The 13178-nt window shown below is 41.2% G+C and overlaps 2 protein-coding genes across 4 annotated transcripts in view; one reads left to right on the top strand and one right to left on the bottom strand.

The window, feature by feature from the left end:
- Positions 1–13178, bottom strand: part of LOC135428571 (zinc finger protein 814) — a 240866-nt gene that overhangs the window by 142196 nt on the left and 85492 nt on the right. The window lies entirely within an intron of this gene.
- On the top strand, positions 2080–12610 carry tsh (teashirt). The gene is made up of 3 exons (XM_064682455.1): positions 2080–2375; positions 8972–12229; positions 12333–12610. The coding sequence occupies exons 1-2, from the start codon at positions 2323–2325 to the stop codon at positions 11871–11873; spliced, it is 2955 nt and encodes a 984-aa protein (XP_064538525.1). The 5' UTR covers positions 2080–2322; the 3' UTR covers positions 11874–12229; positions 12333–12610.

Genomic DNA, 13178 nt, shown 5'->3' with positions numbered 1-13178 from the left:
AAATCTTAATTGTGGCGGAGTGATGGAATTGGAATGTGCTGAAGCCGCCGACCTACCAAAAAGGGTGACGCGCTGACGAAACGCTGCAGCTAATTTGAGAGAGAGCCAACGAGAGAGCAACAACCAGAGTGAGAGAGGGTGTGCGAGCGCAATCATTTCCCCTGCGCTGGCATGAATGTTCCAATCCCATTTCGTATACACGCCGCAAAAACATAAACAAGATTTATTGCAGTTCCAATTGGTGTGCAGGGGAAACGTGCCCAACGGCCATGCGCACTGGCGTCGCCCTCTCTCGCGGACGGTGTGCTCTCGTCGCGCCGGCCGCGCGCCACAATTTCAGTCAACAATCGACCGTTACAGCGAACGATCATGTTCGAAAAGCTCTGTGGCGCGCCAAGAACAACACGCACGTAAAACGTAAAAGGGTAAAGCAAAAAGCGCGTGGACAGATTCGCGCTGTCGCCGTCACCGTCGCCGTCGCAGCCGTTGTAATTAATTAGCACAAACGCCAGCGTCGCGGTCAGCGTGCGCGAGCGAGACAGCAGCACATTTAATCACAGCATTTGTGACAGCCAGCTGCTAGTGGGGGTGGAGAAAAACCAAACCAAAAAAAAAAAACACAAAAAGCAAAGCAGCAAAGTAATCAACACGCTGCGCTGTCGACGTCGCCTTTTTGGTGGGGGCGCCAAATACTCGTACAACAACAACAATAACGGACTGCGCATTGCGCTGCGCCGTCGCTTAACGCAATCGAATCAGAAATTGCCGTCGCCAAACGCGCGCTTCGTGTTAACGAACGTCGCCGTCGTCAGCGTCGTTGTCAGCGTCGTGTTTCAAGTCCAACTCTCGTCAAAAAGGCAGCAGCAACAACGACAACAACAACAACAACAACTAGAAGAACAACAACAAGAGCGCCGCCAACGCAGCTTCCAGGCGCCCAGCTCCAGAAAAGCAGACAAAACGAAACGAAACGAAACGTGCGCGTCGCTGCCACCGCGCTTTGAACTTCATTTTTTTGGTATCAATCAGCAGCGAACAGGCAAAGCAGCAGAACGCGAACGCATTGTTGTTGTTTGTGTCTGATTCTTGACTGAATCAGTTTGACAGCCGACGCAGCAGCAGCAGCAGAGGCAGCGAAGAAGAAGCGACTGAGAAGAGGCAGCAGCAACAGCAGCAGCAGCAGCGCAGCCAGTGACGACACGGCAACGCCGACACATTCATTCGCTGTTCGACTCTCAAACGAGTAACGACGGAATCCGGATGAACCGCACAAAACACGACAAGCAAAAAGAAACCAAAACACACGCACACATACACAACATAACACACACACACATTGAAAACCAAAAGCGAGCGAATTGTGTGCGACTGCGACGCGTGTTTTGAATACAACAAAAAAAAAAAACAACAACAATAAATTCAATTATTTTAATCTGAACGCCATTTATAAAAGTGTGATAAAAAATTAAATGAATTAAATCAAATGAAATGCATCATTAAAACCAAATTAATTTATTTTCAAATTAGTTGCAACAACAAAAACACATGCATCATATCTAGTCAAAATTCACAACAACAAAAGAATTAACAATGAAATGCGCGTCAAATGTTTAATTAAGACTGAATACAACAACAACAAGTAAAACAAATACTTCAACTACAACAACAAATGGTTCAACAAAAGTATACGTAAAACAACAACAAACAACAAATAAAATATATTTATTAAAATAAACACTACACAAAAAAAAACATAAATACAAAATAATATTTATATTTAACAATATTTTGCTCACCAAAAACTAAAAGAAAATATATAAATTAAAAAAAGTTAAAGCAAAAAAACAAAAAACAAATCAACAAATTTCAAACGAAGTATACGATTCAAATGCAATTATTAAATTAAATAACAAAAACAAAAACACAAAATATTTAACATAAATTTTCTGTCTGCCATATGAAAATACAACAAAAATATAAATTAAATTAATATACATATTTAAAGATATAAATTACACTATTTAACACACAAGTTATACGTAGCTCAACGCTAAAAAGTACCAAGTGCAAAAATACAAAAAATACGAAAAATACAAAAAAACAAACAAACAAATATTGATTAGTTAATTAACTAATATTGCAAATGCATATTGTGTCAAATTAAATTTAAGCTATATTTAAAAAGTGTTAGCAACAGCAAACGCAATTTGTTTGCAGCTACCGAACCCCCCCGCAAAACCCGCCCCGCAGTTTACCTATTGAAGAATAAACAAAACCAAAAAGAAGCAAAAACAATCCGTCAAAATTCAGCAAAATCTGAAAATGTTGCACGAGGCTCTGATGCTCGAGATCTACAGACAGGCGCTTAACGCCGGGTAAGTTAATATTATTAATAAATAATATAGTGTGGACATAAGTTTAAGCATTTGTTTTGGTCACACTTAAACATAGTAAAGCAATTATGAATTAGTTTTATTTTGGGGAAAAAAATGAACTGGAGAATTCATCTGTTTGGGAAAATGCCGTAATTTGATTTTTATTTATTTATAATTCCAATTGCCGTTTATTTATGCCGTAAAAAAACATTAATAAATATTTCCAAGTAAGCATAAATAAAAAACTTGGACTCTTGAGTAGATGAAAATTGATAGAAATAGATGAAAACTGATAGAAATATAAACTATATCTAGTATCTTTATCTAAACTTTTAAAATATGATTTCTAAATCATTTGATATAAGAAAAGATTCTTTTAAATATGATATATACAAAGGTTTTCTGTTGTTTAATAATCAATAGCAACTACCGATCGAATAGATCAAATAGATATATACATACATTATCCAAATTGTATGAAAACTACAAAGAATCAAGATAATAATAAGTATCATATGGTAAATGATGTTATCTATTATAATGATTTATAAATTAGCCGTAAGTTAACTAAGTGAATTACGAAATATACAACTGTCTATTAATTATAAATTTGTTGTCTTGTAAATCAAGTGGAATGCAAATAAATGCTTTACACATTCAAGCAGAACTTTCAAGTACATTTAAATCATAAATAATTCGGTTTTAATTTCGCACTTCCCATCTATAATCGCAGATACGTGCTCTTTATACGAATTTTTTCGTGTATTTATTGCTACTTATCTTGATTTGCGGCAATTGACATTGTTAGTTATGGTTAGTTTATTAGCTATTAGTATTCAATTTGGTAAACATATTAGTTAAAGTTAAGCGATGGAAACAATAAATTTATATATAAAAGAATTTAGCGATGAACACAATATATAATAGACAATATAGATAAAAAAGACATTTTTAGTTATCTTTCTTATTTTGTTTCTATTATTATTAAAATGAGCCATATTAAAATCAAAGGCAAGGTAAAAATTCTAAAACATTTTGTCAATATTTTTGGAAAACGATTTCCATGTCGACTACTTGCGAGAAATACTTAAATATATATAAAAAATAATTGTAATACCTATAGATCTTATAGATCTTTAAAAAAAAAGTTGAAAGTATCTTCCAAATATGATTTCTATAAAGCTTACTTGTATCTTTTACTTTTCAACATAACTTAACCGTGTTAACTGCGTTCCATTGCCTTGTTTTTATTGTGCCATCTTTTTAAAAGCCCAATATTTTTAACTTTTAATTATTTTGTTAAAATTCACAAATTGATATCTTTTTTTTTTTGTTTTAAATGTAAATTGAATTTTTGTTGCATTGCATTTAAATTGTTTGCCTAATTATAGCTTGATTTTGTATCTTTTTGAATATTAGATTGAAATGTGAAACTGTTTACTGCCAAAAATTATATATACTTTGATCGATTTCGAACTGGTTTCGACAACGAAACGCATTGTCTATATTTATATTTGTGCATTCATTAGCTATTACTCAAACTGGTTAATAAGATCGCAATCACATGACAGTCGACAGTCTTATCGCTTGCCTGATCGAATCCCCGCATGATCCATAAAATAATTACTTTAGAATTCGATTTGAAAATAATTCTGACGAATATGCGAATCATTTGATGGTCAACATCGACATCGACATCGACGTCGCAGTCGCAGTCGGCGTCGACTTCGTCGCGCACCTGTCGTTATAAATTAAAAGCCCGCACCAATATTAAGGCCATTTATCAAGCAACACCCACCCAATCCACACGCTGACTAAAGCGAAGAGAAATAATAATAAGAATAAAGGAAAATTGATTTATAATAAGAAAAGAATAAAGCGAATACTTAACGATAACTAGCGGTAAATACATTTAGTTCAACTAACTAAATACGATTGTTTTAGCCAAATCGTTCATAATTATCGCTGCTTAAATGTTTGCCGTAGGCTTTGTGATTAAACTCGTTTCAGATACATTTGTATGTAAATCGTAACGCGAAACGAGTTTTCTAGAGCTGCCAGTTCAGGTTGGGGTGGGGAGGGGCGCCTCTTTTTTCTTTTCTTTTTGATTTTTGGAAATGGGAAACTGCAGCGCGATTTGTTGGCGCGTTTTCATGAAGGCATTTTCCAAGGCGCTGACGTATGGAAATGAATAAATCATGAATGCGATTCTTTCAGCCAAATAGTCCAAAATCAAAATTTCATATGCTCTACATGTGGGTGTATCTGTATCTGTGCCTGTGTCTGTGAGTGTAGCCTTAGCTGCGTGTGTGTGTGCGCGCCTATTACTGAAAGATTTATGCGCACAATTTGCAGCCAGGTTGGGGTTGCGGGGGTGCGAGGGTGCGGGGGGTAGGGTGTGTGCTATTTAGTAACATTTAGTTTTGATGGCGCGTATTAGTCATGCGTTGCAAAAGTATCTGGCAAGTACAAAAGTATCTACAAGTTAGCTGCTAGTCAGCTATGGCCATATAATTGCCCAGATCAACTCGTCAATCTGTCGACTCGATGTCTGTGTGTGTGTGTGAGTGTGTGTGTGTGCGCGATTATTAATGAGACAATTCCCGCTTGTAATTAACTGCATTTTAGCCGCTGCGTATAAATCATTTTGATTTAAGCTTCATCAAATAACAAGATTGCATATTATGATAGCTGCTGCAACGGGGAAAACTAGTCGCTGTTGTTGTTGTTGTTGTTGTTATTTTAGTTGAGGTATTTCTCCATATCTTTTTTTTCGAGTCTTAATCACAGGCTGCAATCTGTAAATCCAATTAGCAGTTAGCTAAAGCGCAGGTATGTGTATTAAGTATCTGAGAGAAAGGTGTGCAACCTTATGGCACAGCATGTACATTGCACAATTTCACATTATGTAAAGGAATGTCAATGAATCACAGTTTCGTTAAAAACTGCCCATTTAAAAGACAACATAATTATAATGATATATATGTACATATATGCGATATATCTGTCGGCCTTTTGGCGTTTGACATTGGCGAAAGCCCATCAATATTGCTGCACTTAGAAGCTGGCACAGCTTTTGGATCTATTGTCTTTTGCCACAATAGATAGCTTTGATAAAATGTTTATTGTCTTGGACAACTTAAGGCTGGCATAACAAATGCTGAGCGATCGGTGTGCTAGGTGTTGCTTTAAGACAATGAGAAGCAAGAAAAGATACATATAGAAATTAGAAAGAGTTGAACTTAATTTACTCTAAAAACTATTGATATTAGTTTTATTAATGTTAATTTGTTTAATATTAACGCAAAAATTAGGAAGAGCTAAAATTAATTTAACCTAAAAGAGAATTAAAATAATAAATGTACATTTAAATATTTTGTATTAGTTTTAATATAATTTATGATTACTATTACTTTTTACTATTACTATTAAATATTAGTTTGATTCAAATTTTTTTTCTTTTATTATTTTATATTAGTTTTAATATTATTATTTTTTAAAATAAGTTTTATTAATATTTTCATTTGTATTTTTATTCATATTTTTATTGTTGTTTTTATTAATATTTTTGTATTATTATTTATAATTAGTTTTGTTACTTTTTCTGTTCTTATTATTTAATATTATTTATTATATATATTTATTTTATATTTATAGTCGTTATGCATCTTTTCAGTATAAATACATTTTAACCCTTTCCAATTTTTATAAATCTAATTTATCGTGCTTCAAAAATCTAAGTTAACTGAGCTTCTAATAATTACTTGCTTCCATATATTTCTCTTTTTTTATATATAATAATAATATAAATATATATAAAATATTATAGATTAAGTCTCAAAGCAACGAAAGCTTCATTAGTAAATAATTAAATTTTACATATTTTTAATCCTCCTTAATCCCAACTAAACACGTTCGAAATGAAGAGCTAAGCTTGACGTTTACGTATTTTCTTTAATTAGCCAAGCTTTGCCCAAGCAATTATAATTAGTTTAATTTAACAGCTACTTAAATCCTGTTTACTTAAGCATTAGGTTTGGCGCGTGCTGCCAACTAGTTTAGCTACAGGTTAGCCAAAAAAAAAAACCTACTCCGAATTGCAAACAGCCAAAGTTGAGAGAACAATTTGTTAGTTAAACTAAATCGATTTGTAGTCGATTAATTAATAACTAATGCATTTTAAATGAGAAGCAACAACTGAAAACAAAGCTTCCAACTTGCTGCAAGAGAGTGTGATTGGCGTTGCCAGACCGCTGCAGCAATTAAGGAATGTGACTCACCCATTGTCTTATTTCCTTATTAAAAAGCCAATCGATAATTCTAACGAATCTCCGTTGCGTATCGGGTCATAATTCATTGCCATTTCCGGCAGTTCATCAACTCAGCGACTCATCAAAATTGCCCAGCTCTGGGCGCCAGAGCCACGCCCACGCAAAACAAATGTTAATAAAAACGAGCTAAAAGTTTTACAACCGTTTTGTTTTTGCAATATATGTAAATGGGCAAAGCGCAAACAAATTGTTTTTGGCTGAAAATCAGTGCAAACTAGCGCCAAATTGAGGAAATCAAAACTACGAAAATTATTAATGAAAAAGCAAAAAAAAAAAAAATTATATATGTATATAAAATATTTAAGCATGTGCCTTGCAGATTTATAAGTAGATGCAGACCAATAAAAATTTGTTAGTTATTTATGCACATTCAGAAGGGGACAGGGGCAGGGAAGGGGAGGGGGGAGGGTGTTTAATTTATGCAAAATATGTGGAATGGCTTTTGTGCGTCGCTTTGTCGTCAATTTTATGAGCCGCCTCCTGCGCAGCGTTGCCAGCTATTAAAAGAAAAAAAAAACAGATCTTCGATGACGAGAGATCTGTTGATAATCACGACGATGATGAGCTTCGCCCATAATTCACGCTTTGCTGTCTCGAATTAAATGCCATTGTTCCAAATAAATATAACCGATTTTAACGATTTTGACGACCAAAACTTGCCAGCCAAGCGAACTACTCTGGAGGGAGGGATAGAGGGGGGGGGGGTAAGGGGGTGCGGCATTTGAAACAGCTGGCCACAGTTTCATTTTGGTTTATGGGCCGCCGCAGTTGGATTTGAATAACAAATGAAATGTTGACATATGTTTCATATTGTTGCCATTGTTGTGCCACTTGATTTTTATTGTTGCGCCTGCCCCCTTCCATGATTTGCCAGAAATATATAAACACACACATATATATGTATATATATATATATTTATATAATGGGCATATAGATTTGGAGCAATAAAGATCACTCGACTCGCTCGAAAGTCGATGCTCATATTGAAAGCTTTCACTAATGATCTATGTTTTATTTGCTTTGTATTGAAAGAAAGAGAGGAATCGTTTGTCTAACAACATTTTGGCCCATTCAAATTCGAAAGCATATTTCTCGTTGATTAATGTTATCTCTTTCTATTACCCAGTTTGATATGAAAAGATATTATGTAACATTTGGGAGGGAAAGTTCTTGCTATTCTTCGACCAATCATTTAAGTGCTTCCATATTGCGGCAGTCCCCCCATAAAAGCGACGAACTTGATTAGTGACTAACATTTTGATCACATGATCACTAATCAGTGATCACTTATCAGTGATCACTGATCACTGCCTAATTTTAGTATTTTGTATAATTAGCACAATTTATTGCTATTGGCGTGGCACAAAAGAATTGAGAATGTGATTAATTAATCGTTTATTACGGGCGATAAAGCAAGCGGGCAGATTAACTTAATCGCAAAGAGCGGAAATATTATTACTTTCACGATCAAAATTGATTCACGCTCACGCTTAACTTGATCTTTAGACAGCAACAGGTGCATGAATAATTATAAATAGGTTAATCATGGAACTAAAATTAGAATTAAATTTACAAAGAAAATATTCCCAACGGTTTTGCTTGTTGCACATATTTTTCACGGGCTTCAGCTAATGCTGCAGGAGAGCGAGTTGTTAATGAATTAATCTGTTAAAGATTAGGCTTTTCTCAAGATCTAAGTTAAAATCTCTTAACAATTCTCTTTATCCCACTTTGAATGGTGCAATTAATTTTATAATTAGAAGTCATAAAATGATAAAAGTATCTAAATATAAGAATACGTGTTTTCGCTACTTTAAATATAATGTAAATAATGAATTTTAAATACATTATCTTTAATTTCACTTCAGAAATTATAATTTTAAGAAAAGTCTACGAAATTAAAGCCTTTCAATAGCTGGGGCAAACGCTGTCTTGGTATATTCTATTTATCTATTATATCAAATATTTTATATACGTCACAGAAAATAGTTCTTACGAGTAGAATTCCTTCCGAATTCAAGTTGAGAAGTCACCTTAAAAGTTTTAAGTTACCAAATCATCAACTGAAGAGTTTCTATACGATTAAAATTATATAATTATTTAGTTCAACTAAATATAGTTGTTGGTCCCAATTTTCAAAGCTTTAGTATTTTTAGGTTTCGCATAGAAACATATTGGGAATCCTAGGTCTGTTCCCAACTGAGATTCAATTTAATTTTAGAGCTCGAACTAATTTCGCCCCGTTTACCCTCTTGTCCTTGCAGCGCCCTGCCCACAGCACGTCCACGTTCCACGGAATCGGCGAATTCCAGCGAGCGCTGCCCCTCGCACGATTCCAATTCCTCGGACAATGGTGGCCAGCGGGACGCGACGCATATGTCTGGTGGCGTGATGCCCGTTGTGCCGACCACAATGCATTCAACATTCCCGGCGGTGCCGCAATCGCTGCCCGCCCAGCCGTCCTCCATGGAGGCCTACCTGCACATGGTGGCCGCCGCCGCACAGCAGTATGGCTTCCCGCTGGCGGCAGCTGCTGCTGCGGGGCCACGCCTGCCGCTGCCGCTGCCCAGCGAGGCGGCTGCGCCGTTTAAGCTGCCGCCACAAGCCTCGCCCACCGCCTCCAGCAGCAACTCGGAGGCGCTGGACTTTCGCACCAATCTATATGCGCGCGCCGAGTCCGCAGAGCCGGTGGCCTCCGAGGAGGAGGAGGAATTCGACGATGGCGGCAACAATCCGCTTGATCTCTCGGTGGGCACGCGCAAGCGCACCCACGACACGCAGAGCCCCATTGGCCAGATTCAGGTGAAGAAAATGTTCAAATCGGACAGTCCGCCGGCGAATTCCTCACCGGCTGCAGCCTCAGCGCCCCTCATGCCCGGTGTTAATCCCTATTTGGCTGCAGTCGCTGCTGCCAATATATTTCGCGCCGGCCAGTTTCCCGACTGGAATGGCAAGAATGATCTGGTAGTGGATCCGCTCGAGAAGATGTCGGACATTGTCAAGGGTGGCGGCGGCGGCGGCGGTGGCTCCTCGTCGATGCACAAGGAAAAGTCACAGAATAAAGCGACAACACCCAACGCAGCCGCTGCACCGCCGCCCAAAAGTCCCGCCAATCAAACGGGCGCCGGCAACTCCAGCGGCAACTCCACGTCAAATAATGCGTCGGCGGAGGGCGGCGCCGCTGGCGGCGGGGTGACCAAGGCGCGCCACAACATCTGGCAATCGCACTGGCAGAACAAGGGCGTGGCCAGCTCGGTGTTCAGGTGCGTGTGGTGCAAGCAGAGCTTCCCCACGCTCGAGGCGCTCACCACGCACATGAAGGACAGCAAGCACTGCGGCGTCAACGTGCCGCCCTTTGGCAATCTGCCCAGCAATCAGCCGCACCACCACTCGCACTCCAATTCGGGTGCTTCGCCGGGCGGCGGCAGCCACCACCAGCATCAACACCACCAACAGCAGCAGCAGCAGCAGCAGCACCACCACCATCAGCAGCAGCGCAAACAGTCTGGCAATCAGGCGCCCTCGGCGAACGTGAAGAACGCGTTCCAGTATCGCGGCGATCCGCCCACGCCGCTGCCGCGCAAGCTTGTGCGCGGCCAGAACGTCTGGCTGGGCAAGGGCGTGGAGCAGGCGATGCAGATACTCAAGTGCATGCGCTGCGGAGAGAGCTTCCGGTCGCTGGGCGATATGACCAAGCACATGCAGGAGACGCAACACTATACGAACATCCTGTCGCAGGAGCAGAGCATCTCGATTAAGTCGGGCAACGCGAACGCGGATCACAGCAAGGATGGGGGCCAGAACAGCCTCAGCTCCGAGGAGTCGCGCACGCTCTCCGCCGTGCTCACGTGCAAGGTGTGCGACAAGGCCTTCAGCTCCTTGGGCGACCTCAGCAATCATATGGCCAAGAACAATCACTACGCGGAGCCGCTGCTGCAGTCCGCCGGCGCACGCAAACGGCCGGCGCCCAAGAAGCGCGAGAAATCGCTGCCCGTGCGCAAGTTGCTCGAGCTGAAGGCCAATCCAAACGAGGAGCAGCCACCGCTGGAGAAGAACAGCGGCAGCAAGCCAGAGAAATCGGAGGCCGCGCTCTTCGCCGAACGCATGCGCCAGTACATAACGGGCGTCAAGTCGCCGGAGGAGATAGCCAAAGCGGCCCAGCTGCTGGCCAAGAACAAGTCGCCCGAGCTGGAGCAGAAGAACGGCGCCAGCGGCACGGGCAAGGCAGCTGCGGCCGGCTCATCGTCGGTGCTGAGCGCCATCGAGCAGATGTTCACCACCAGCTTCGACACGCCGCCGCGGCACGCCAGCCTGCCGGCCAGCAGCCCCTCGAACTCGTCCACGAAGAACACCTCGCCGGTTGCCAGCAGCATACTGAAGCGTCTGGGCATCGATGAGACCGTCGACTACAACAAACCGCTAATCGACACCAGCGATCCCTACTATCAGCATTATCGCTACACGAGCAGCGAGCGCAGCGGCAGCGAGTGCAGCGCCGAGGCAAGGCCACGCCTCGAGGCGCCCACGCCCGAGAAGCAGCTGCAGCAGCAGCAACAGCAGCCGGCGGCGGCGTCCGTGCAGGAGTTGCCCATTAAACAGGAGCCGGAGTCGAGCCTCAAAATGGAGATCAAGTCTGAGCTGGGCGATGAGCCGCAGGATTTGGCTGCTGCTGCTTCGCCCAAAACGGAGAGCGACACGCCGCTGCTAAATGGCAGCTACAACAACAACAACAACAACAGCAGCAGCAACAACAACAACAACAATAACAATGGCAGCTCACCCAAATCCTCGTCAGCCGCTGCCAGTCCGCAGGCGTCGCGCCTGCCGCTGCCGCCGCGCAGCCCGGCGGACAGCCAGCGCTCGGCCACGCCCAAATCGCCAGCATCCAGCCACAAGTCGTACGACGGCAGCGATGGCAACAACAAGAAATATCCAAGTGATTCCCTCAACGCGCTCAGCTCCATGTTCGACTCTCTCGGCAGCAGCGGCGCCGGCGGCGGCGGCAGCAGCGGAGCTGCAAATACGCGCGCCAAACTGGCAGCGGCTGCCTCGGCAGCGGCGGCGGCAGCGGGAGCTGGTGACTCCGCGGTGCCGGAGAATCTGAGCGCCAGCAATTCGCTGGCTGCACTGCGTCAGTTCTGCGTGAAGAAAGAGAAGACCGCCTAAAAAGTGGGCACGCCAAGAATTGCCACCGAATATTTTTCGTTGTTTCGAACAAAAGATTTTTATCAACCTTTTTGTTTGCCAAGCTTGGCGCGCGCGAGCGCCACTCCCCCCTCCCCTGTGGGGCGTGGCGTGGCGGGGGGCAAAGTCAAGCGACTCTTCATTCAGTACGAACCAGACCATATATAATATACACTTTATATATGATGTCAGATCGATCGAAAGGACATTTCGACAAAACGCAGCGCGTCGCGGCAGTTGGGCAGCCGTTTCTGTCTGCCGGGAAACACAAATTCCGCCGCCCACTGGCACGCGCCACGCCCACACGTCAGCCACGCAACTGGGCCGACTTTTTCAAGGTAATTATTCACATCCCAAATAGCCAAAGGCTCTATTTAAACTTCAACTGTTGCCGCCTTTTCTCCAATTCTAACAATTTCTATTTGTTTTCTATATTTTCAGGATCGTTTCCTCTGCGCCTCGTGACATCCTTGAAAGACTTTGGCATCTGTCAGCTGAACCGGGCGTTGTTTTTCTTTAACCTTGGGCTCATTGCCCAGAAATCAATTGAAATTTAGAAATGAAAAAACAAAAAATACCAAAAAAAGAAAGAAAAAGAAAACAATAAGAAAAAGGCCCTTTTCAGGGCTGCCAAACGCCTGGGCAAAGAGAATGAAATTGGAAAAATGAATCATTGTGATCAAAATAAACCGACTTTTATTGAATTTATAAAACAGAAATTGATCTTTTAACTTTGGGAGGGGGAATTACCGACACATCAAATACAAAAGTTACTGATTTTCAGCTACAATATAAAAAGCTCAATGAGAAATTCCTCAGTGAGTTAATTTCTTTATAGCTCTTCGACTGAAGAATATTCTATACCAACTATACAGCATTGAATTCAACCCCTAACATCAGACAGCGTCAGGGGTTGCAATTGGTACATGAAAAAAATAAAAGAAGAAAGGAAAATACGATGGTGGCACTCAGGATATATCGCAACTGAAGCACGTAGATCTTCAACTCTACTTGGGAAGAGAAAAAATAAAAACTGTTCGTCATTTTGGGGAAGATTCGATTGCTTAAAGCCCGAAGCATTGGTCTATATAAACTCATAATGCTCGAAAGGTATGGAATTTAGCTTAACAGCTGTAAGAAATAACAGTTTGCGAGTTCCTTGGGATAAATCAGGAAATAACAGAACGTGTTACATTCCAGAGTGAACTTCCCTCAATAGCGATATAGAATATATATACATATATATATATATAAAGAAAGAATAAATTATATTAGTCCTGGTCGCAG

This window comes from Drosophila montana, unplaced genomic scaffold, assembly GCF_035044405.1.
Source record: "Drosophila montana isolate Dmon_TW-CO22-7 unplaced genomic scaffold, ASM3504440v1 contig_1408_1, whole genome shotgun sequence".
Classification (NCBI taxonomy): domain Eukaryota; kingdom Metazoa; phylum Arthropoda; class Insecta; order Diptera; family Drosophilidae; genus Drosophila; species Drosophila montana.
Note: the sequence above shows the minus strand (reverse complement) of the source record. Positions and strands in the feature narration are given on the sequence as shown.

Bases quoted from the DNA above. Each gene is read 5' to 3' on its own strand.
- tsh (XM_064682455.1), top strand. From the start codon at position 2,323: ATGTTGCACGAGGCTCTGATGCTCGAGATCTACAGACAGGCGCTTAAC. The intron at 2,376-8,971 runs GTAAGTTAATAT...TTGTCCTTGCAG, and splicing joins AGACAGGCGCTTAACGCCGG to CGCCCTGCCCACAGCACGTC.